Genomic DNA, 24,990 nt, shown 5'->3' with positions numbered 1-24,990 from the left:
GTGTGTGTGTGTGTGTGTGTGTGTGTGTGTGTGTGTGTGTGTGTGTGTGTGTGTGTGTGTGTGTGTGTGTGTGCGTGCGTGCGTGCGTGCGTGCGTGCGTGCGTGCGTGCGTGTGTGTGGAGTTGAAGTAAGGATGTGGCGCTGGATGGTTCAGGGGCGAGGAGGTGGTAGTGTGGCACGGCCATGGCTCCTTACTCCTGGTGTGTGGGCGATGAATTTCACCCCAGGGTGACACTCCCCCGGGGCACCGGTCTTGAGGAGCTCTCCCTCTCCCCCAAAGATGTGATGATGTGGCCACATCCATCAGCCAGGGCCCCGGGGGCCAGGATGGAGCCATCAGCACACACCTCACACCCAGGTGTCCCGCTCCTCTCACCCAGACACGTGGGCTCACAGACTGGCTAGGGCTGGGACACACAGGTCAGATAGCCTGGCCTCTCATTCACATGGTAGAGCAGAACAGACTAACTAGGCTTTTCATTCACATAGACCAGAGCAGAGAACACTGACTGAGTGCTGATCACTGCAGTGGGCCATCACACAGGACCATCAAACCATGGAGGCTTTCAGACGAGCTCCATTGCCTCTCGCAGTGATGCTGCTAAAGCCCATCGGTTATTATCAGGCTCCCTGGGAGGATAAACCACATCACAGATCACGTCTATTCTATTGCGTGATATTGCACCATTGGTCTCCATCAGATGAAATAGGATTGATTAGTCAGGCCTTATTTGGGCTGTTCCCTTCTCTCAACCCCCTCTAGCCCGTGTCTGTGTGGCTGTCTGGGTAACAATGGTAACACCTGAGCCCTGGCAGAGATCCGCTGGGTGGGTCACTATTAGGGTCACGTGGGCACTGTGCTTGGAAGAGCATGCCAAATGGCACCTTATGGGCCCTGGTCAGAAGTCGTACACTATGTAGGGAATAGGGTGCCATTTGGGACACAGTCGTATGCTTTTATGGAATCTAATCCAGTGTGTGGCGTGGATCAGGCAGATAAAGCCCAGGCAGCCTCAGCTGAGCGCCTATCCTATCTCTCCTATCTACTTTATCGCCACAACAGTTGAACAGGGTGAGAATGGATTAGTGCAGAATTAGATTGGAGGCTAGATACTGTAGGCCAGCTGCGGGACAGATTACAGTGGTGTGGTGGGGTTCCTGCTATGCTCTGCTCTGTTCTCTCAGTCAACTCTCTCACTGGGAGCTGCTGGCTCTATACACCCAGCTGAGTCAGCTAACCCATAGTCTCCTCAACAGATTGTTCTGGGAGATTCTCCTCAAGCCTGGAGATTCTTCTCTCTGTCAGCTAGCTCTCTCACTAGGTGCTGGCCCTACATGTAGTATACTGATGCATTGTTTATGCTTCTAACTAATTTATATAATCTCCTCAACAGATAACTGTTGGGAAATTCTCCTGTAGTCTGGTAGAAGTGTATGGGATGCAGTCTGCACCACCATCTTGGTTGTGGTAATATAAATAGATTTATAATCGTATAAAGTAATAATTCTATGGTTGTTAGTATTGGAGTGCAGCACATTCACCGCCAGTCACCCTCAGTATGCCTGTTAGTGTTGGCACAGATATACCACAGGAAATGTATTACATCTAGTTCACACAAACACTAACCTCATTGACGGCTGGAGATGGAAAATAGTTTTACATCCAAATGTGACAGAAATGTGTTTAATAAGCACTGTATCTGTATAGTTTAATGCTGTTTAAATGAAAAGGTGTCTTTAAAGCTGCAATATGTAACTTTTTGGGAGACCCGACCAAATTCACATAGAAATGTGAGTTATTATCTGTCAATCTCATTGAAAGCAAGTATAAGAAGCGGTAGATATGTTCTATCTACGCTATTTCTATGCTTCTCGTTCATAGTTTTGCATCTTTTACTTTCGGTTTTGTACACAGCTGCATCATTAAGACAAGGAGAATCGTATGTGTTCGAGCTGGAGGAGGTTCTTGAATGTCATAGATAAGCAGCATCTCATCACAAATTGGATGCACCAGACTACTAGACCAACGAGACCATCTTTACTGCCAATGTTTCGCTACTAAACATATTTCCATGTTCAAATCCAGAAGTTAAATGAGTCTCTTTCAATGTGCTACATGTCTCCTTGCTAAGTGCTACATGTCTCCTTGCTAAGTGCTACATATCTCCTTGCTAAGTGCTACATGACTCCTTGCTAAGTGCTACATGACTCCTTGCTAAGTTCTACATGACTCCTTGCTAAGTGCTACACTTCTCCATGCTAAGTGCTACACTTCTCCATGCTAAGTGCTACATGACTCCTTGCTAAGTGCTACATGACTCCTTGCTAAGTGCTACATATCTCCTTGCTAAGTGCTACACTTCTCCATGCTAAGTGCTACATGACTCCTTGCTAAGTGCTACATGACTCCTTGCTAAGTGCTACATATCTCCTTGCTAAGTGCTATATGTCTCCTTGCTAGTGCTACATGTCTCCTTGCTAGTGCTACATATCTCCTTGCTAAGTGCTACATATCTCCTTGCTAAGTGCTACATATATCCTTGCTAAGTGCTACATGACTCCTTGCTAAGTGCTACATGTCTCCTTGCTTAGTGCTACATGACTCCTTGCTAAGTGCTACACTTCTCCATGCTAAGTGCTACATGTCTCCTTGCTAAGTGCTACACTTCTCCTTGCTAAGTGCTACATGTCTCCTTGCTAAGTCCTACATGTCTCCTTGCTAAGTGCTACATGGCTCCTTGCTAAGTGCTACATGGCTCCTTGCTAAGTGCTACACTTCTCCTTGCTATGTGCTACATATCTCCTTGCTAAGTGCTACATATCTCCTTGCTAAGTGCTACACTTCTCCATGCTAAGTGCTACATGACTCCTTGCTAAGTGCTACATGACTCCTTGCTAAGTGCTACATATCTCCTTGCTAAGTGCTACATGTCTCCTTGCTAGTGCTACATGTCTCCTTGCTAGTGCTACATATCTCATTGCTAAGTGCTACATATCTCCTTGCTATATGCTACATATCTCCTTGCTAAGTGCTACACTTCTCCTTGCTAAGTGCTACACTTCTCCTTGCTAAGTGCTACACGTCTAGGAATACATGTTCTTCTAGAAGCCCAATACTGTATGTTCAGAGGAATCTAAACGGTTTGTATATCAAATGCATTCATAATTTGTAATATGTTGTATTTATAGAGTGAACTTAGCGAACAGAACGTCATCCCGTTTCCTCTACACACATTCATTGCACTTTTCCCCTGGATTTATTCAGCCTTTTCCATAGACAAATTGCTGTGCCCAGTCAGCCACACTCAGTGAACCAGACCCTGGCAGACTTCCTCCCAACTCGAGAGGGGAAAGCAGAGAAGAGCAGTTTGAATTGGAGTTTGGTCAATCTTCAAAACCTTTTCCAGGGTGATTACATGCCCGAATCAAAAGAGCCCAGCTGGCAGGGGCCCCTATGGGACCAGGGCTTCAGAAGCCCCTGCCACAGACCCCCCTCTACCCCCTGCTTTCATGGTCCTGAGCTGGTTCTGCATATGGTATAGTGAGTAGAGGACACTGGTAGGGTTTCTCCTCTCCAGCGGGTGAATGGAGAGACTGAACGGTTGCACTCTCCACAGTCATTGCTCCCGTTCATGCTCTCATTCGTAGTGTTCTAGCTGACCAATGAGACAGTTGAGTGCAACCTAAACACTTATTTCTACCCCAGTTTCCCCCTGTAAACTTCTTCCGTTAGTGCTCTCGCTGTCATAGTATGTATGCCATTTAGTATGTATGAATGCACCCCAGTCTGTCCAGAAGTCAACTCTAGGTCAGCAAACAAGGTTCATGATTGTGAAACTAAAATGAACCTTTAGCTAGCTAACAGTTTGCATGGCCCCATAGCTTTGGTGTGTTCCTATGAACAATGGTCTGCTGAAGGTCTAACCGTTTTCACACATGTACAGTGTTTTTCGAACAGTCTCATCCATCTTCATCTGTGTCCCTGCCTCTTTTCCTATGGTTCTGCTCTCAGCACCGGGGAGAGAGAGGTGGCCTACAGTGGGTTGGTAATGGCTGAGGTGTTGACATGAGGCCAGGGAAAGGGAAGTGGTAGTACTCGGGGGCCTTCAGGTTCACATTGGCTCAGCAGAGGGAGTTTCTGTAAAGGAGGGAGTGTAATACCCACGGAGGGAGAGGAGTGGGGAGGAGACAGGGGATGGGGAAAGGAGAGGAGAGTAAGGGTGGTACATTTAACCATTAGAAACTCTCTCCCAATAGCCTATAGATAAATAATTGAGGGGTCAAGATGGACTGAGCAGCTTTCCAGTGTGAGTGTATGAGGAAATCATGCTGAGAGAGTAGGTGAGAGGGAAAGGGAGATTGTCAGACCTACAGTGAGGTTAGATGTGGGAGAGAGGAAAGCTTTCTCTTTTTGGATAGAAGTCCACTGGCATCAGCCCTACTTCAGTGTTCACTCTCTACTGTACCTCACCGCTACAGTACACTCAGCCCCAAGCTCTGCTTCCTCCATTACCTGCTTAAAGTCCTCTCTCTCTCTCCACCGCTCTCTCTATCACTCCACCTCTCTCTCTCTTTCTCCACCTCTCTCTCTCTCCACCTCTCTCTCTGTCACTCCACCTTACTCTCTATCTCTCTGTAAAGTGCCTCTATCTGACAATGTCAAGGGAGATGTTCAAGTACTTTACCTCACAAGCTGCGTGCCTGGAATGGTTTTCCCTACTCGTGGAGTGTATCATGGGGGAGTTTAGTACCTCTACAGAACAGCATCCGTCTATCCATACACATCCTTAATGTGAAAAACAGCTGTGTGTGTATGTTTGTGTGTATCGGGGTCTTCTGTAGTGGGCAGGGGGACGGGGACAGGGAGCAGAGGGGTGGACTGTCAAAGGTGTGTGTGTGTGTGTGTGCGTGCGTGCGTGTGTGTGTGTGTGTGTGTGTGTGTGTGTGTGTGTGTGTGTGTGTGTGTGTGTGTGTGTGTGTGTGTGTGTGTGTGTGTGTGTGTGTGTGTGTGTGTGTGTGTGTGTGTTTGTGTGTGTGTGTGTGTTCAGTGCTCCCTGGACAGTGTGTGTTCTGTGATAGTGATATGATTCAGATCAAGTGCAGACATTGTGTGTGGAAGGTCAGAGTTATCTAGTGGTCTCCTGTGGCTGCAGACACACAGCACAACACAGCCAGCTGACAGAGAGAGAGCTAGTCCCTTCAGACAAACACACACACACACACACACACACACACACACACACACACACACACACACACACACACACACACACACACACACACACACACACACACACACACACACACACACCTACTCTCTCTCTCTCTCTCTCTCTCTCTCTCTCTCTCTCTCTCTCTCTCACACACACACACACACAAATACACACATACCTACTCTCTCTCGCACACAAACACACATAAACACACACCTACTCTCTCACACATCCACACAAACACGCACACACACACACACCTACTCTCGCTCGCTCGCTCGCTCACACACACACACAAACACACACACACAAATACAGACTCACTTTCTCACACGCGCATGGAGATCTGTTTGAGAGGCCAGATCCTGGAGTGGGCTCCCTCTGCTCTCTGCAAACATTACCACCATGAGCCCAACACACACACAAACGCTGTCTTTCTCTCTCTCTCTCTCTCTCTCTCTCTCTCTCTCTCTCTCTCTCTCTCTCTCTCTCTCTCTCTCTCTCTCTCTCTCTCACACTCTCACACACACAGATTAAGACACACACACACACTCATCCCGGGTCAACAGCATCATCTCACAGCATGTACTCACGGCATGTCTCCCTCATGCTTTATGGATTAACATATTTGCTTTTATGATTTTCATTCTCCATCTCCCTCTCTGCCGTAAATGTAAATGTCAGTAACCAGATTAAGGATGGGCGGGCGCCTCCCCCACATCCTGCCTGGTGCGTATGGTTTTCACATATGTAGCTCTGCTACTAGGCTTGTGTTTGCATTACGCTGCTGCTAGGCAGGGTGAGGGTCAGGACTGACATGGAATGGAACCGCTGGTTTTCACATTCAGCTTCTGTTCAGAAGCTATTCAGTCTTTGAGCTGTGCTCACCCATACGGAACCATACGGCCCGGCTCTATGGACCTGGCTAACCCTGGCTAACCTCTAGGCTTTGAGGCAATGAATCAGGGCTGTAGTTCAACTTCCTTCACCTTTGTTCTATTGTGTTTGGCCCCTATAACCGCCCCCTCCACCACCACCCTCGCCCCTCCTCCCGGAGGACCTTCTCATGACAGACATGTGCCCTTGAGACGACCCCCTCGGGTGGGGCTGGGGGGTGCGGTAGGGGTGAGGGTTTCGTTGTGGGGCCGAGGTGCTCTTTGGGCCTGTCACCCTGGGAATAGATATACGGGGATAGAGAGGAAGGAGGGGCCCAACAGATGATAGAGCCATCAGCTTTCATGTTACCACAGCGACACGTGACATGTGACATCACACAGCTATCTCTCTCTCACCCCACCGCCAGTCGCCAGGATCCCATGGTCCCTCCGGAGATTTACTGTCACCTTTATTTGGGAAGTGGCAACCTTTATTTGGGAAGTGGCAACCTTTATTTGGGAAGTGGCAACCTTTATTTGGGAAGTGGCAACCTTTATTTGGGAAGTGGCAACCTTTATTTGGGAAGTGGCAACCTTTATTTGGGAAGTGGCAACCTTTGTTGACATTAGAGCGTTTTTACACTGTGGCGATGTGTTTTCAATCAGAGGTTCATATATGTGCTAATGACCTACACCAATGTCAGAAAAAAAGACAAAATCCTAGCATGTGTATTTAACATTGAGATCCCCAATGTCATGTTTGAGACAATATATCTATATTGAGGCCATTTGAAATGCTATACTGCCATCATATTTACTTTTTCATACAACACAGTAACATCTAACCTCAGTGTGTCTCTGTCTCTCCGTCAGTCATCGTGTGTTTATTACAGGAATGTTAACCCTTTGTGTGTCTCTCTGTCCGGTCAGATCCGTGTGGACGGTCCTCCTCACGGTGGGGTGCAGTATGAGACGAAGCTGGTCATCAAGGACGGCAGCCCCATCCTCAGAGACATGGCCTTCTCTCTGGACCACAACTACCTCTACGTCATGTCAGAGAAACAGGTGAGTAAAGCCACACACACACACATTGACGCACACGCACACATACACACAATGCTGCTGTTCGGTAGAAGACAGGTCACAGGGGTACATTGTGACTGCACGTACAGCTGATATCAAGCAGCATTGATAATGACACGGCAAAGTGTGTGTGTGTATGTGTGTTTGCACGCTCTGATAGCCCCCCCCCCCCCCCCCCCCCCACCCCTTTGTGTGGCACTATAAGTAACCAGGGTGGCACGCAAGCGGTGTGGGGGGGGGTGACAGTATCTGGTAATGTAGGAAGGAGAGGGATGTAGGGATGAGGGTAGAGAGGGAGGGAGAGAGAGAGAGAGAGATGGAGGAGACAGAGCATAGGGAACTGGCTGGCTGGCTGGCTGGCTGCGTGGTAAGAAGAAAGAGTGAGTGATGAGGGGAAGAGAGACAGCTGGAGGAGTGAGGAGGAGGAGACAAAGTGCAAGGTCACCCCGTCACCACACTTCTAATGAAGTGACAAAGCGTGGCCACCACAGCAGCAGCTGATAGCAGATAGCCATCAATAGGCCCTCATATTAAACAGGCTCAGAGGAGAAGAGAGCAGAGCCTCAAAGACATCCGGCTACACAGCATTACGTTGTCATACAGAGGTGACAGATGACTGTCTCTCCTCTCCTCCTACCTTTAAAGAGAAACCAACTGGCCTCCACTGGGCCCGAGGAGGGACTGAGGCAGGTCACACAAGGAAGGAGACTGGCTCTGTATATGGCAAGACTGGAATACCCTGGTAGCTAGCTTCTGGCTACTCTATCTAGACGACCTGCCATCACCAACAGCCCCTGTAGTCTCCTCTAGTCACATGATCAGGAAAGCAAAGGAATGGGCATCCCTGATTTGGTTGATTCCTGCACATGCCCAGTGTACGTTGCTAGGCTGCTGATTGGTGCTGATGTATTTTAGAGTGTCTTCCAGTTGTGCTTTGGTCTCGGTGCAGGCTTTGATTTGTCGCCTCCGTAGGGTCCTTCCCTTCACTCAGTCATGAGTGAAGAAGAGTAGTGATGTGTCCATTGTTGTTGATGTCACTCGTATTTTGGCAGTGGGCGCCTGTCTCTCTCTCTCTCTCTCTAGGTGCTAGTGGGGGCGTAGAGAATGTGGATGAGGACGTCACACCGCCATTGACTTGTTGCCGTGCTTGTTGCCGTGCATGTTCAACGGCGCTGCTTCTCTGCTCCACAGTCACACTTCACAGAGTAACAGGATTAGGATTCAGCCCAAGTCAGACACGCTCTATACTACACACCCCCAGCTCTTCCTCTCTTTCCGATCTTTCTCCATCTCTGTCGCTCTGTCCTTCCCTACCCGCTCTCTTTCTATTTCTCCTGTAACACTCAGCAAATACTGCCATCCGGCCTTACCCTGGCCTACTTCGTTGGGACATGGCTGTGGGTTGAGCGTACCGTCATGCCAAGGTTCTGACTGTGTCTCTAAAGTGTGATAATCTGTCTTGTGACTTCTCTATGTGACACCCTGTCTTTTCACACGCGGAAGGAGAACATTTCTTAGTACAGGGTAGTCCAGCGACTCATATCAGTACTTCGTAATGATACAGCATCTCCTATCGCCGCTACCACAGAATATAGCCTGAGGAAACCTGTGACGGTCGTCATCAGACCGGACCGTTACCGCAACATCCCTCGACTGATAGTGAATAACATTGTACATTGTATACAGCCAGTCACTTGACAATGACTCATAGCCTTGAAGAGCGTGTAACACTGACACCCCTACCCTTATTCCACTGTGTCCACTGCCCACATGATGCCGTGATCACAGCTCCTCAGCATCATGGGTTGCCTCTGATAGAGACGACATCCTGTTCCATCGTCGAGGCGTTGGAAGCGAAACACATGATTTAGGTAGATGATAAACAAAAGGGAGGGGGGGGTGATAGCAAATTGAAGAGTGGAGAGGGGACAGATTTGGCTCCAGTTGTTGCTTCCTACTCGGAATAACAATGAGACTGTGTGTGTGTGTGTCTGGCGCAGGGATGAAGAGGCTGGCAGAGAGGGAGAGAGAAAGAGGGTGGGTGTGTGTGTGTGTTGGGCTCATGGTGGTAATGTTTGCAGAGAGCAGAGGGAGCCCACTCCAGGATCTGGCCTCTCAGACAGATCTCCATCACACCCCTCTGTGTGTGTTGTGTCAGGGGTGAGAAGGATGTGGGAGGTGTGGAGCGCTTATACACACACACACACACACACACACACACACACACACACACACACACACACACACACACACACACACACACACACACACACACACACACACACACACACACAGACACACACACACACACACACACACACACACCTCTGGTCTTATTTGCATTGATTCTCTGATACTGTTCTGGCTCTGGCTTTCACACACACACTCACGCAAATGCTATAATTACACACACTTGTGAACACTGCTCTCTACATTCAATATTCAAATGAATGTCTTCGAAATGCTTTGTGCCTCTACATCCAGCCTCTCTCTCACTATACAGTATAGATTACATCTAGTGCATATGCATAGACCCTGTTCATTTACTCTGTTAAGGAGTATTCAGAAGACATTGTCTAGCACTTACAAAGGACTCTCCATCTCTCTCACTCGCTCGCTCGCACGCACGCACACACACACACACACACACACCCTCGCTCACGCACATTTCTCAAATGTCTCTTTTTTATTCGATCAATTGAAATCGTAGTGCCATCTCAAACTAGCTTTTGTTTTTCCAGCTTTAATGACAATACCATCCACCATAGTAATGATCCAGTCAGATTGGTCCAATGTGAGGCAGTGTGCTGGAACTGATGAAAGAGCTGGCTGAATGGCTGCCTTTCTTCAGGAGTGATGTGTGTGTGTGTGTGTGTGTGTGTGTGTGTGTGTGTGTGTGTGTGTGTGTGTGTGTGTGTGTGTGTGTGTGTGTGTGTGTGTGTGTGTGTGTGTGTGTGTGTGTGTGTGTGTGTGTGTGTGTGTGTGTGTGTGTGTGTGTGTCTTGTGTGTGTGTGTGTCGTGAGTGTGAGTGTGTGTGTGTGTGAGCGTGCCTTGCCTGTGTGCGTGCAGCGTGCTGGATCATCACTGACAGGACAGACTGGAGACACTCACCACTGTTATTTGATTTGATTCATACATCACGGTGCTCCCTCCGTCTGCCCGGCCGACACCTACTTTTGTCTAGGGAAATATTTATGCCTTTTTTCTCCAGATTCATCCAGCTTTGTCTTCACTTGAATGACTCTTTCAAAGTTACACCAATAAAGAATTGTGTCACATGGGCTAGAGATGAGATCCCTGACTCGTTCAGACAAAGTGACCCTGTATGTCTCCAGTCAGGCCGTCGTCATGCAGATCCTTTGAGGAACGCGCGTGTGTGTGTCTCAGATCACATGTTAGGGGGAGTAGCAGTGCAGTCAGTAAGTCTGTGGTGTGGTGCTAGTTATTTATAGGGTTATAATACAGTGATGGGTTGCGTGTCCCGAATGGCACCCTATTCTGTACATACTTGCCCTGGTCAAAAGTAGTGCACTGTATAGGGAACAGTGTGTCCTTTAGGACTTAACCATGGTGATGTGGAGGAGAGCTGAAGGCCAATGCAGCGATGGAAGGAAAAGGTCAGAGTTGTTTTAGCATATTCAGCTGAACAGCCTTCCCTATGGAAGTGTGCGTGTGTGTGTAAGAGAGGTTGATGAGTTTGTGTTGAAATCATGTGAAATGTCTCAAGATGAAATGCCTCACGTTTCTCTGTGTTTTATATTTGATCAACAGCACTGCCTTTTCAAACAGAATAACACAGTTGACACGTGTGCACCACTATCAAACACTGCATCATCTGAAGGCTAGAGCCAAGCTAGAGCCCAATACAAAGAGGCTTGTAACAGCTCTGGGAGCAATAGAGGCTCCTGAAACAGGTATGGAAAGCAGTTAGACCTAGAGATAGAATAATCCCTTTGTTAGACTGATGACGAATTCGTCCATTCTAGAGCATTGGGGATCTATGAGATAAGCCTCTCTGTGATTTTATCTCTATGCTGAAAAACACCTGGCGCTGGCTCCACATGTAAATCCAGGAGTGTGTTAGTTCTGCCAGTCCCACCCTGCCTCACCTAGCCACTAGTTACTGGCTGGCTACTGTTTGTCTTCTCCTCATGGGAGAACGTGCTCTGCCTCAGAATAAGACTAGCTCTGTTTGCATAGCCACCAGGTGGGGAAACAAAAGTGAGGTGCGCGCGCACACACACACACACACACACACACACACACACACACACACACACACACACACACACACACACACTCACACACGCACACACACACACACACACACACACACACACACACACACACACACACACACACACTCACACACACACACACACTGCCAGTCGCACACTGAGCTGCACAGGGCCGCTTACAGGGTATTTGTTCTCTTTGTTGTGGGTTTTATCGATGTGATGCAGTGGAGAGAGAGGACAATCACCTGGCCATCAAGAATTCTCTTTTATAAGGTGGATTATTTATTTTTTGATTAGGCCCTTTCATGGTCATTGTGATGGGCCCAATATCATCATCACACACTGTTGAGTCACTGGACGGATTATTATCGTTGTGGCGGACTGCCGCTGGCTGGGAGGTGTGTTAGTGTGTGTGTGCACGTGCGCATGCGTGTGTGTGTGTGTGAGTGAGTTTGTGTGTATGTGTGTGTGTGCCTAGTCGTGTGTGTGGTGTGTGTGTGTGCGTTTTGCTGTGGTCAACCGGCTGGTGTGTTCAGCAATAAATGATTCATGTGGAATAATCCAAATCTCACATGTGAGGGCTTTCAGAAGTGATACCTGTGGAGAAACCATTATATTTACCCTGGCTGCTTCTCCAAACACCAATTAGAGCCAAACATCAGTCAGATGCAGCCACAGCACATGTGGAGGAGAGGGACTAGGCTGTTGTTTATACACAGTGTTCTGATACGCACACACACACACACACACACACACACACACACACACACACACACACACACACACACACACACACACACACACACACACACACACACACACACACACACACACACACACACACACAAACAGTCAAGGAACTAGTCTGTTGTTTTAATGGTATAGTATTCCGTCACAAACGTAGGCTGGAGAATAATTCATGGCCTGTATTCACAAAGCATCTAGTGCTGATCAGCTCCTGCTATGAGACGATTTATGGATACGGGCCCAGGTGTTGATTTTATGATGTTTTAGGACGTTTGCCAAAGGTACACTTAACACTCACGCTCGTTCCAGTGAAATAGCAGCTTTCTTTTGTCCACCTCTGTATTAAGAGGACTGTGAGAGTCCCAGTGGTGTGACTAACCCACAGAGACCTAGCTGGCCTGTATAACACACTATCCTTTAACAGGCTAGACCCTGCCTATCCTCTCCCTCCTCTTTACAGCCACATACAGACGTGCTGCTGTCTGTTACTCTCGAACAGTCTCTTTAGCAGGGAATGCCCCCCCCCTCATCATACCATGTAACATCGGCAACATTACAGCTCAGAGATCATTTGCAAAGAAAATACTCCCTCATTTTTTTTCAAGCTTGGCAATTTCTCCCAAGTGCTCAGCTGTGAAATTTGAAATCCATGCATGATTTCCTTTTTATATTTATTTATTTTTGTAGGATTTTGGGCTCAATGCCCCCCCCAATCCACCCTCTATCCCCTATCCCCTATCCCCAAACCCCCCACTCTTCTTTACCTTTGTTTAAGCAGCGTAAAGACATTCGGAGGAAATGGGTTCAGTGGTTATCAAGACGGGAGAAATTGGAAATAGGATTTATTCACACCTTCTGCTGCCAGGCTTAGATAGGGTGACACACCACTGGATCATTAGAATGCCAGACCTTGGTGCATATGACAGTGTGATTTCATGTGTTAATGGGCAAACACCGTCTGCAGAAGGGCTGATATTAGGCTGGTGTGATCCTGCAGAGGCAGGGCTGATGTTGCAGAGCAGAGCCCAATCTAGTCGTCCGTAAAGCAGCACTGTTCCTGGAGAGTCTTTTGTTTCCCAGGTTTACACCATATAGACCACATGCAGATTGGATTGGCTCACAGCCATTAAAGAGGGAGGGAGGTGTGCACTTCAAGTGTGTGTGTGTGTGTGTGTGTGTGTGTGTGTGTGTGTGTGTGTGTGTGTGTGTGTGTGTGTGTGTGTGTGTGTGTGTGTGTGTGTGCGTGTGTGTGTGTGTGTGTGTGTGTGCGTGCGTGTGTGCGTGCGCAGGACTCAGGAACAAAATGGAACAGGAGGATGTGATTAATGAGAACAAAGCAGCATTAATATTCTCTTAAGAGCTCTCTCTACCCTCTCTCACCACTCTCTCGCGCCTCTCTTTCGCTCTCTCTCTCTCGTTCTCTCCTCTCTCCCTTGCTCTCTCTCTATCTCCACCTCTCCTCTCTCTCCTCCCTCCTTCCTCCTCCCTCCTCTACTAGACTTGGCCTTTAAAACGAGCCACTCTATTTTAAACTCTTCTTCAGACAGCAGCTCCAGGAAGAGGAGCTGAGGTCTGGAATGTTAGCTCAGTGTGATTCCTGCATTCTGGAGCATTCAAGAACAGGAACAATAACCTGCACATACAGTAGGGCGATAGGGGAAGTCTGGGAAAAGTAAAAAAAATAATGACCAACAAAAGAGGGCAAAGAATAGTGAGTGATGTCAAGATGGCAGCTTGACAAAAGACTGGTGGTTAATGGTCTCTCTGTCTTTCCTTCTCCCTCTATCCCTCCATTCACGTTCTCCTTTAGCTCTACTGGCCCTCTCCTTCCTCTCTCTCACACTCACTTTCTCTGAGGTTGTAGTCAAGTGCCCCTTCCACACTCTCCTCCAACCCGGTCTTGTCCATCTCCGTCCCGTGACCCTGCTCTGACCTGAAGCAGCCGTGTTAGAAGGCAGCTGTTTTAGCCGCAGAAAGGGAACAAGTAGAGGGTTTTGACCATTGACCCTGATCTCTCGTGGCTCTCACACATCACTGTCACCCTGCCGGCCCCGTACAAAAACTGCCATTAAATAGGCTCTCACCACAAGAATAGAGGGGTTGAACAATCAGACGGCTGCTTTCAGGACAGAATCAAAAGACCGTAGAATGGAATGGAATGTGTTGGAATCATCAAGCCTCTTTTCAGACTGTTCCAGTGACCTAGCCTCATAAGGCTCATACAGTGCATTTGGAAATTATTCAGACCCCTTGACTTTTTCCACATTTTGTTACGTTACTGCCTTATTCTAAAATTGATTACATAAAAATTGTTACTCATCAATCTACACACAATACCCCATAATGACAAAGTAAAAACTGTAGTTTTTTTATTCTACGTATAAAAAATTTAAAAACTGAAATATTCTATTTACATAAGTATTCAGACCCTTTACTCAGTACTTTGTTGAAGTACCTTTGGCAGCGATTACAGCCTTGAGTCTTCTTGCAAGTTTAAAAAAAATAAGTTACATACCTTATTTACATAAGTATTCACACCCTTTGCTATGATACTCGAACTTGAGATCAGGTGTATCCTGTTTCCATTGATCATCCTTGAGGTGTTTCTACAACTTGATTGGAGTCCATCTGTGGTAAATTCAATTGATTGGACATGATTTGGAAAGGCACACACCTGTCTATATAAGGTCCCACAGTTGACAGTGCATGTCGGAGGAAAAACCAAGCCATGAGGTTGAAGGAATTTTCCGTTGAGCTCCGAGACAGGATTGTGTTGAGGCACAGCTCTGGGGAAGGGTTCCAAACAAATGTCTGCAGCATTGAAGGTCCCCAAGAACACAGTGGCCTCCATCATTCTTAAATGGAAGAAGTTTGTAACCACCAAGAATCTTCCTAGAACTGGCCGCACGGACAAACTGAGCAATCGGGGGAGAAGGGCCTTTGTCAGGGAGGTGACCAATAACCTGATGGTCGCTCTGACAGAGCTCCAGAGTTCCTATGTGGAGGTGGGAGAACCTTCCAGAAGGACAACCATCTCTGCAGCACTCCACCAATCAGGCCTTTATGGTAGAGTGGCCAGATGGAAGCCATTGCTCAGTAAAAGGCACAGGCCAGCGTGCTTGGAGTTTGCCAAAAGGCACTTAAAGGACTCTCAGACCATGAGAAACAAGATGAAACATAGATTGAAATCTTTGGCATGAATGCCAAGTGTCATGTCTGGAGGAAACCTGGCACCATCACTACGGTGAAACATGGTGGTGGCAGCATCATGCTGTGAGGATGTTTTTCAGAGGCAGGGACTGGGAGACTAGTCAGTATCGAGGGAAAGATGAACGGAGCAAAGTACAGAGAGATCCTTGATGAAAACCTGCTCCAGTGTGCTCAGGACCTCAGACTGGGGCGAAGGTTGCTCTTCCAACAGGAAGACAACGCAGGAGTCTCTGAATGTCCCTGAGTGGCCCAGCCAGAGCCCAGACTTGAACCCTAATCAAACATTTCTTGAGAGACCTGAAAATATCTGTGCAGTTACGCTCCCCATCCAACCTGACAGAGCTTGAGAGGATCTGCAGAGAAGAATTAGAGAAACTCCCCAAATATAGATGTGCCAAGCTTGTAGCATCATACCAAAGAAGAAGGCTGTAGTCGCTGCCAAAGGTTCTTCAACAAAGTACTGAGTAAAGGGTCTGAATATTTATGTAAATGTAATATTTAAATTTTTTTAATGTTTTTGCTTTATGGGGTATTGTGTATAGATTGATGAGGCAGGAAAACGATGTAATCCTTTTTAGAATAAGGCTGTAATGTAACAAAATGTGGAAAAAGTTAAGGGGTCTGAATACTTTCCGAATGCACTGTATATAATATATGTGTCAAAAAAAAAGGCTCACATTTGGACACATATATGTGTGCATCAGTCATTCCCCGTTAATGTCTTTTGAATAGGAGCTGCATCCTATCCCTGTAGTGGTTCATGGATGAATTCTTAATCCCTCAATTGTGTCCATACATGGTTGAGTTTTCTAGCCATGATGATTTGAGTACCAGGAATCATACAGCCATATTAGAGATTGCATTGGTTTTAAATGGGCTTTCCACTACACGACACATTTGACAATGTAACGCCATGTATGATGCCATGCGACCATGAAATACATGCGGCTGTGTTTTTATGGAAGAAGGGGTAAGGACAAAGAGCTCTATGTGTGGGGGTTGAGCCATGATGGTTCACGCAACACGTTCACGTATGGGAAGTACAAGAGTGAGGGGAGGTGAGGGGAGTAGTCACCCCAACTAGTACTCCTCTGTTTACAACATATGGGCCTGGGACACACTACACAACACTACAACACTACACTACACCCTACACTACACCAGTACACTGTACTACACAAAACTAGACAACACTACACTGGACTACACTAGACTACACAACACTAGACTAGACTACACTGCACTAGACTACACTACACTACAATATACTAGACTAAACTACACTAGACTACACTAGACTACACTAGACTACACTACGCTGCACTACACCACACTACACTAGATTACACTAGACTACACACCACTAGACTACACTAGACTAGACTACATGACACTAGACTACATGACACTAGACTACACAACACTAGACAACACGACACTAGACTACACGACACTACACTACACTATACTACACTATACTACATTACTCTACTCTACACTATACTACATTATAGCAGTTAAGCCAGCCAGCCAGTCAGTTGTTCCTACAACAGTCCCTAATAAAGTGGCATCATCCTTCATCTGAGATGTTAGCTATGTTAGGGCTGTACTGGGGTCAGGTTGGCTGCCGCAGGGGTGAGGGCCGACCGGCTGACAACTTCAGTTGATATTGACACCTGGACAAACCAGGATAAATGCCCGTCAATACAGCCATCCCACCTTATTGATGAAGCCATTTAGCATCTCATTCGATATAAATCATTTTCAATCCCCCCGGCTAACTGCTCACTGCAACCTGCAGCTGTGTGTGTGTGTGTGTGTGTGTGTGTGTGTGTGTGTGTGTGTGTGTGTGTGTGTGTGTGTGTGTGTGTGTGTGTGTGTGTGTGTGTGTGTGTGTGTGTGTGTGTGTGTGTGTGTGTGTGTGTGTGTGTGTGTGTGTGTGTGTGTGTGTGTGTGAGACTGAGAGTGTCTGTGCTCTCTCTGGTCGGTTAGGTCAGGGGATGGAGGGTCAGAGGCTAGCTGAGATTGTATATCAAACCACAGGGGTCACATAACAGGGTCAGCCTAGGGATGGTGGCTGCTGATTGGGTCACGAGATGCGTGGCATCCATCTGTATGACTAACGGCTATGTGTGTGTGTGCATGCTGAGTGTGTTTACACGCCATATGTGTGTTTCTACTCTCTATTTCGAGAGGCCACTCCTAGTCTTGTTAGCCATGTTCCTGCCACGTTCCTCTGTCTGACGTGTGAACGCCACGGTCACCAAGTTCCTTCACCCCTGCTAACAAAGCAGCTAGCTCATTAGCATAAATCCCTGAGTATGCATTGTTAATTGATTTAAGCCAGGATTAGTGTTAATCAGCATGTGTGCCCTGGAACCATGGTCCAATCCTAACCTCATTATTTGATAGCAGCACACGTCCTGTCAGCCCTCATCAACGCATGAATTATTAGGAGGGAGCAGGGCTCACGGAGGTCCCAGTCTCCCCCTTCTCCCCTCTTCCGCTTCCCCTTTGCCCTTTTCCTCACCCCCCACACCCCCACCCTCCCCACTAAGCTCAGGTCAATGAAAGACTACTCGCTGAATAGCCACGGCTGCTCTGTCCATACAGCTGAAGACGGTTAAAGGGTTGCTAGTTAACAGCCATAGCCTGAAATGAGACCTTACCAAGCTTCCTGGTTTAGATGGGTTATTAGTGATCTTAGTCAATAGAGGAGGTCCCATGCCAGGGTGGTCTGTCTGATATTAGTCAACAGAGGAGGTCCCATGCCAGGGTGGTCTGTCTGATATTAGTCAACAGAGGAGGTCCCATGCCAGGGTGGTCTGTCTGATATTAGTCAACAGAGGAGGTCCCATGCCAGGGTGGTCTGTCTGATATTAGTCAACAGAGGAGGTCCCATGCCAGGGTGGTCTGTCTGATATTAGTCAATAGAGGAGGTCCCATGCCAGGGTGATCTGTCTGATATTAGTCAATAGAGGAGGTCCCATGCCAGGGTGGTCTGTCTGATATTAGTCAATAGAGGAGGTCCCATGCCAGGGTGGTCTGTCTGATATTAGTCAACAGAGGAGGTCCCATGCCAGGGTGGTCTGTCTGATATTAGTCAACAGAGGAGGTCCCATGCCAGGGTGATCTGTCTGATATTAGTCAACAGAGGAGGTCCCATGCCAGGGTGGTCTGTCTGATATTAGTCAACAGAGGAGGTCCCATGCCAGGGTGGTCTGTCTGATATTAGTCAATAGAGGAGGTCCCATGCCAGGGTGGTCTGTCTGATATTAGTCAACAGAGGAGGTCCCATGCCAGGGTGGTCTGTCTGATATTAGTCAATAGAGGAGATCCCATGCCAGGGTGGTCTGTCTGATATTAGTCAATAGAGGAGGTCCCATGCCAGGGTGATCTGTCTGATATTAGTCAATATAGGAGGTCCCATGCCAGGGTGGTCTGTCTGATATTAGTCAACAGAGGAGGTCCCATGCCAGGGTGGTCTGTCTGATATTAGTCAATAGAGGAGGTCCCATGCCAGGGTGGTATGTCTGATATTAGTCAATAGTGGTGGTCCCATGCCAGGGTGGTCTGTCTGATATTAGTCAATAGAGGAGGTCCCATGCCAGGGTGGTCTGTCTGATATTAGTCAATAGAGGAGGTCCCATGCCAGGGTGATCTGTCTGATATTAGTCAATAGAGGAGGTCCCATGCCAGGGTGGTCTGTCTGATATTAGTCAATAGAGGAGGTCCCATGCCAGGGTGGTCTGTCTGATATTAGTCAATAGAGGAGGTCCCATGCCAGGGTGGTCTGTCTGATATTAGTCAATAGAGGAGGTCCCATGCCAGGGTGGTCTGTCTGATATTAGTCAATAGAGGATGTCCCATGCCAGGGTGGTCTGTCTGATATTAGTCAATAGAGGAGGTCCCATGCCAGGGTGGTCTGTCTGATATTAGTCAATAGAGGAGGTCCATGCCAGGGTGATCTGTCTGATATTAGTCAATAGAGGAGGTCCCATGCCAGGGTGGTCTGTCTGATATGAGTCAATAGAGGAGGTCCATGCCAGGGTGATCTGTCTGATATTAGTCAATAGAGGAGGTCCCATGCCAGGGTGATCTGTCTGATATTAGTCAACAGAGGAGGTCCCATGCCAGGGTGATCTGTCTGATATTAGTCAACAGAGGAGGTCCCATGCCAGGGTGATCTGTCTGATATTAGTCAACAGAGGAGGTCCCATGCCAGGGTGGTCTGTCTGATATCAAAGCTGTCATCAAGGCAAAAGCTGTCTACTTTGAAGAATCTAAAATCTAAAATATATTTTGATTTGTTTAACACTTTTTTGGTTACTACATGATTCCATATGTGTTATTTCATAGTTTTGATGTCTTCACAATTATTCTACAATGTAGATGATAGTAAAAATAAAGAAAAACCCTGGAATGAGTCGGTGTGTCTAAACCTTTGACTGGTACTGCATGTTATGATCATGCTGTCCTTCAGTCTCTCAATGATACATTTGAAGGAGAACAAAAAGAAACCAATTTAAAAAATTAAACCGCACAGAAAAAACAGAGTAAGGTAAAATTACCTTTTTAGAAATTACCTTTTTTTATTTATTATTATTTAGCCTGTGGTGTCATTTAACAACAAGTGACCAATTGAATAAATTCAGATCACTCACTGCTGCAGCAGTGGGGAGAGGACCGAGAGGACCGTGAGGCGGGGGAAGGGGCACAAGTGACGGGTGCACACACAGAGCCGTGAACAGCACAGGTAGCTGAGCTGAGCGGGCACACACACACAGAGCCGCGAGCAGCACAGGTAGCTGAGCTGAGCGGGCACACACACACAGAGCCGCGAGCAGCACAGGTAGCTGAGCTGAGCGGGCACACACACACAGAGCCGCGAGCAGCACAGGTAGCTGAGCTGAGCGGGCACACACACACAGAGCCGCGAGCAGCACAGGTAGCTGAGCTGAGCGGGCACACACACACAGAGCCGCGAGCAGCACAGGTAGCTGAGCTGAGCGGGCACACACACACAGAGCCGCGAGCAGCACAGGTAGCTGAGCTGAGCGGGCACACACACAAACAGGGAAGTGGTTAAATCAGCCAGAAGTCACTGGGGCAGCCTTAGACTGGTTTGACGTGTTGCTGATTTATACCGGGTTCTGACCCCTCTTTAGCTTATTTCTGCCATGGAACCAGAATAGACTGATATCTATACCACCTCCATCCCTCTTTCTTTCTTTCACTAAAGGAAGGTACCTAGTCAGTTGTACAACTGCAGTCAGTTGTACAACTGACTAGGTACCTTCCTTCCTTCCTACCGTCTAACACATTCAAACCCTCTGAATCAGAGAGGTGCAGGCCTTAATCCACATCCACGTTGCCCGGTGAACAGTGGCTTAACTGCCTTGCTCAGAACAACAGAGTTTTACCTTGTCAGCTCAGGGATTCGACCCAGCAACCTTTGGGTTAGTGGCCCAACGCTCTAACCACTAGGCTACCTGCCGCCCCACTACACTGTGGATGATGACCTTACAGTGAATGACCTGTAGCTAGATGGTATGAAGTCTGCATGTCTAGTGTGGTCAGTTGATCGTTCACTATCAGAGACATCAGACACATAGTTGTCCATGATCTTGGAGAGAAAGACCCAAATGTGCTTCAACTTGTTTCAGGCCCCAAATATCCAGGAATGTTTTTCTTCCTCTCTGATTACACTGATTAGGTGATTAGGTGCAAAGCACAGCATCTTTACTCAACATTCTTACTTGTCAGTTTTTTTACTCACTGTGAAAAAGAATGGATTTTATCTCGTTTTCTCCTCTCTCTCTCTCTCTGATGTGTAGAGGGCTCAGGAGCAGAGCAGGTCTGGCAGGATAATCCGAGAGGAACGCTAATTGAAATGTTACTCTGTCATCAGTCGTCATCCCTGCCTCCATGTGAATCTCCCTGTGACTGTACGTGTGACTGCATAATGTCACCCAGCCTTTGTGTGTGTTTCCCAGCCTGTCTACAGAATCCCCCGGCATCCTTTCTTGCTACTAATGGCGGGCTGACGTTTCTCTATCCTAATTGTAGGCTTTAATTGCAATAATTATTTACAAGCCTAATTAAAGCAGTCAGAGTCTGGGGGAGTTGGTGAGTGCCAGTTCAAGGCATCAGGCTGTCTGGAGTTGGTTCAGTCTGTCAGGGGGGAGATAGTAAGACAACAGACAGTGGTGGTGGAGGAGAGGATGTCGTGCTGCTATCATTATTGTTTGTCATCTAATTGTAGGAGGCAGTGGTGCTGTGTATGTCTGCGTCTCTCTCTCTCTCTCTCTCTCTCTCTCTCTCTCTCTCTCTCTCTCTCTCTCTCTCTCTCTATGTGCTCAAAGCCGGTCCTATTCCCCAGCCTGCCCCTCCCTCTCTGTCTCTCTGTCTGTCTACAGCTACAGTCTGCAATGCATAATGACTCTCTCCTCCTCTGTTGTGAGTGTGGACAATAACAACAACAACTTCAGTGCTGTTGAAATATCTCCCAGCGGTGTCTTAGTCCTGAGGCGCTATGGAGAATGCTATAGTAGTAGAGGAGAGAGAGAGAGAGAAAGTGGACGGTGTACACCATGTGTATCCTGTACATACGACTAATAAAAACTGGAACTGAGTTGAAACGAAGTACTCTCGGCCGGCCAACGCTACAGGTGTGTCTGGGCCTAAAGGTGTGTGTGTACTAGGTGTGTGTGCCTGCACTGAGCAGGCCTTGGGTTCGTCTGGTCTGGTTTGGCAGGCTAGTGGGAGGTCCGGTACGGTCCTGCCTGCCCGTTGCCCTGCTTTCCTGTAACCGTGGGCTGCCTGGCGCAGGACGACAAGCTGCTAGACCTGCATCATATGCATCACACTCTCTCAGGGTGTCTCCAATTCACACATGCGTATAATACACACTTGTACATGTGTGAAATAGGACAAAGATAAGCACCCACCAAATTGTTATTATCATATGCTGTGTGTCTGGTCTCCAAATGGGTGTGCTGCAGTGGGAAACACAGAGCGCTGTGAGAGTTGATCGTTTTCCTGCTGAACACAGTGGTGGTGACGGCTCTGACCTTTTTCTACCCAGAATACAGCAGCAGCTAGAAGCGAGAAACAACAGCCCAGTGCCCCTCGATTATGTGTCTCTCCGTCTCTCTCCCTCCCTCCTCTTCCTCCCTCTCTCATCTGACTTTACTCTCTCCTCTTCCTCCCTTTCTCGATCTCATCTGACTACTCTCTCCTCTTCCTCCCTCTCTCCATCTCATCTGACTTTACTCTCTCCTCTTCCTCCCTCTCTCATCTGACTTTACTCTCTCCTCTTCCTCCCTCTCTCATCTGACTACTCTCTCCTCTTCCTCCCTCTCTGTATCTCATCTGACTTTACTCTCTCCTCTTCCTCTCCTCTTCCTCCCTCTCTCCATCTCATCTGACTTTCCTCTCCCCTCTTCCTCCCTCTCTCCATCTCATCTGACTTTACTCTCTCCTCTTCCTCCCTCTCTCCATCTCATCTGACTTTACTCTCTCATCTTCCTCTCCTCTTCCTCCCTCTCTCTATCTCATCTGACTTTACTCTCTCCTCTTCCTCTCCTCTTCCTCCCTCTCCATCTCATCTGACTTTCCTCTCTCCTCTTCCTCCCTCTCTCCATCTCATCTGACTTTACTCTCTCCTCTTCCTCTCCTCTTCCTCCCTCTCTCCATCTCATCTGACTTTACTCTCTCCTCTTCCTCTCCTCTTCCTCCCTCTCTCCATCTCATCTGACTTTACTCTCTCCTCTTCCTCTCCTCTTCCTCCCTCTCTCCATCTCATCTGACTTTACTCTCTCCTCTTCCTCTCCTCTTCCTCCCTCTCTCCATCTCATCTGACTTTACTCTCTCCTCTTCCTCTCCTCTTCCTCTCCTCTTCCTCCCTCTCTCCATCTCATCTGACTTTACTCTCTCCTCTTCCTCTCCTCTTCCTCCCTCTCTCCATCTCATCTGACTTTACTCTCTCCTCTTCCTCTCCTCTTCCTCCCTCTCTCCATCTCATCTGACTTTACTCTCTCCTCTTCCTCTCCTCTTCCTCCCTCTCTCCATCTCATCTGACTTTACTCTCTCCTCTTCCTCTCCTCTTCCTCTCTCTATCTCATCCGACTTTACTCTCTCCTCTCTTTCTCCCCTCTATCAGAACAGGACTGCAGGGAGGACTCATCCCACACTGCCTCTCTCTCACTCATCTCTCTCTCTGTCTCTCCACCCCGACAGAGCTGTCAGCCAGATCTGTAGTGCTTGATGAACCGAGTCTACATGTTCTGTCCTGTTCAGTGTTGTCCGTTCAGTCTGAAGTCTCCTCTCTCTTCTTTCCAAGCAGAGGGGAAATTCAGAAGGCTTCTCATAGTGATTTGTGGCAGTAACGTAGCGTGTCCCTATAGAGGCCTGTTTTGATTGAACCTTTGTTTTAACAGGGAGTCAACACTGAGACTCAGGGTCTCATTTCCAGGTGAAGCCTGTGTACACAATACACATCAAGATACTATATACGCATTTAAAACTACACATGTAGTACATGTTCAAATTAAATACATGTTACAATTCACAAAAAATACGCAAACACACAATCAAAAACAACAGTTACATTTCTCTGCGAAACTGAGAAACGCTCTAAACTGCCTGATCGGCACCAGAACATCCGATTTGAATGAAATCTGCAAATTGTTCAAGCAGTGTGGTGCATTAAAACGAAAGCGGATTTACCTCTTTCGGTTGAGACCTGAGGAATATCAGGAGTTAACCAACCCTGTGAAAGTGTGAGGTAACTCATGTTTTTATTGATATGCTAATGTGCTGTTTGTGTAGAGAGTAAAGAGCTGCAGAGTGGCTACAGGCAATATCCCTCCATTCTGCCTGTATCTCCTCTCCCCTGATTGGCAGGTCCACGGAGATGACGTGACACGTTATTGGCAGACAGGTGCTGTTTGATAGGATGCAAATCAGTCAGTGGTGTGTGTGTGTGTGTGTGTGTGTGTGTGTGTGTGTGTGTGTGTGTGTGTGTGTGTGTGTGTGTGTGTGTGTGTGTGTGTGTGTGTGTGTGTGTGTGTGTGTGTGTGTGTGTGTGTGTGTGTGTGTGTGTGTGTGTGTGTGTGCGGGCGTGTGTGTTAGTGATGCGCGGGTTGACTCATAACCCTCTGGCGTGTTTAGGGTCATGAAATATTGTGTGAACGAAGGGCGGGTGGGCGGTGGGCGGTGGGCTGTGGGTGGTGGGCTGTGGGCAGGTTGAATAAAGAGAAAACTATGCATAAAAATCCATACATGTGTAATTCTTGTGGCATTCATATCTACACACTCTTAGAATAAAAGGTGCTATCTAGAACCTCAAAGGGTTCTTCGGCTGTCCCCATAGTAGAACCCTTTGAAGAACCTTTGTTGGTTCCAGGTCGAACCCTTTTGGGTTCCAGGTAGAACCCTTCCCACAGTGGGTTCTACATTGAACCCAAAATGGTTCTACCTGGGAGCAAAAAGGGTTTTGCCTGGAACCAAAACGGGTTCTCCTACGGGGACAGCCGAAGACCACGTGTATGTGACTATGCGTGTGTGTGTGTGCTCATGCGTGTGTGTGTTGTGTCCCTATGCAGCAGTAATTCCAGTGTA

General features: G+C 47.7%; 1 protein-coding gene across 1 annotated transcript in view; it reads left to right on the top strand.

Annotated features, from left to right (window-relative positions):
• Positions 1 to 24,990, top strand: part of plxna2 (plexin A2) — a 321,281-nt gene that overhangs the window by 122,751 nt on the left and 173,540 nt on the right. The window contains exon 4 of the mRNA XM_071347743.1: positions 7,019 to 7,153. Within this exon, the coding sequence (XP_071203844.1) occupies positions 7,019 to 7,153 (135 nt within the window). The remainder of the gene's footprint in view (positions 1 to 7,018; positions 7,154 to 24,990) is intronic.

Source organism: Salvelinus alpinus, chromosome 17 (genome assembly GCF_045679555.1).
Source record: "Salvelinus alpinus chromosome 17, SLU_Salpinus.1, whole genome shotgun sequence".
Lineage (NCBI taxonomy): Eukaryota > Metazoa > Chordata > Actinopteri > Salmoniformes > Salmonidae > Salvelinus > Salvelinus alpinus.
This window is presented reverse-complemented; position numbering and strand designations above follow the sequence as displayed.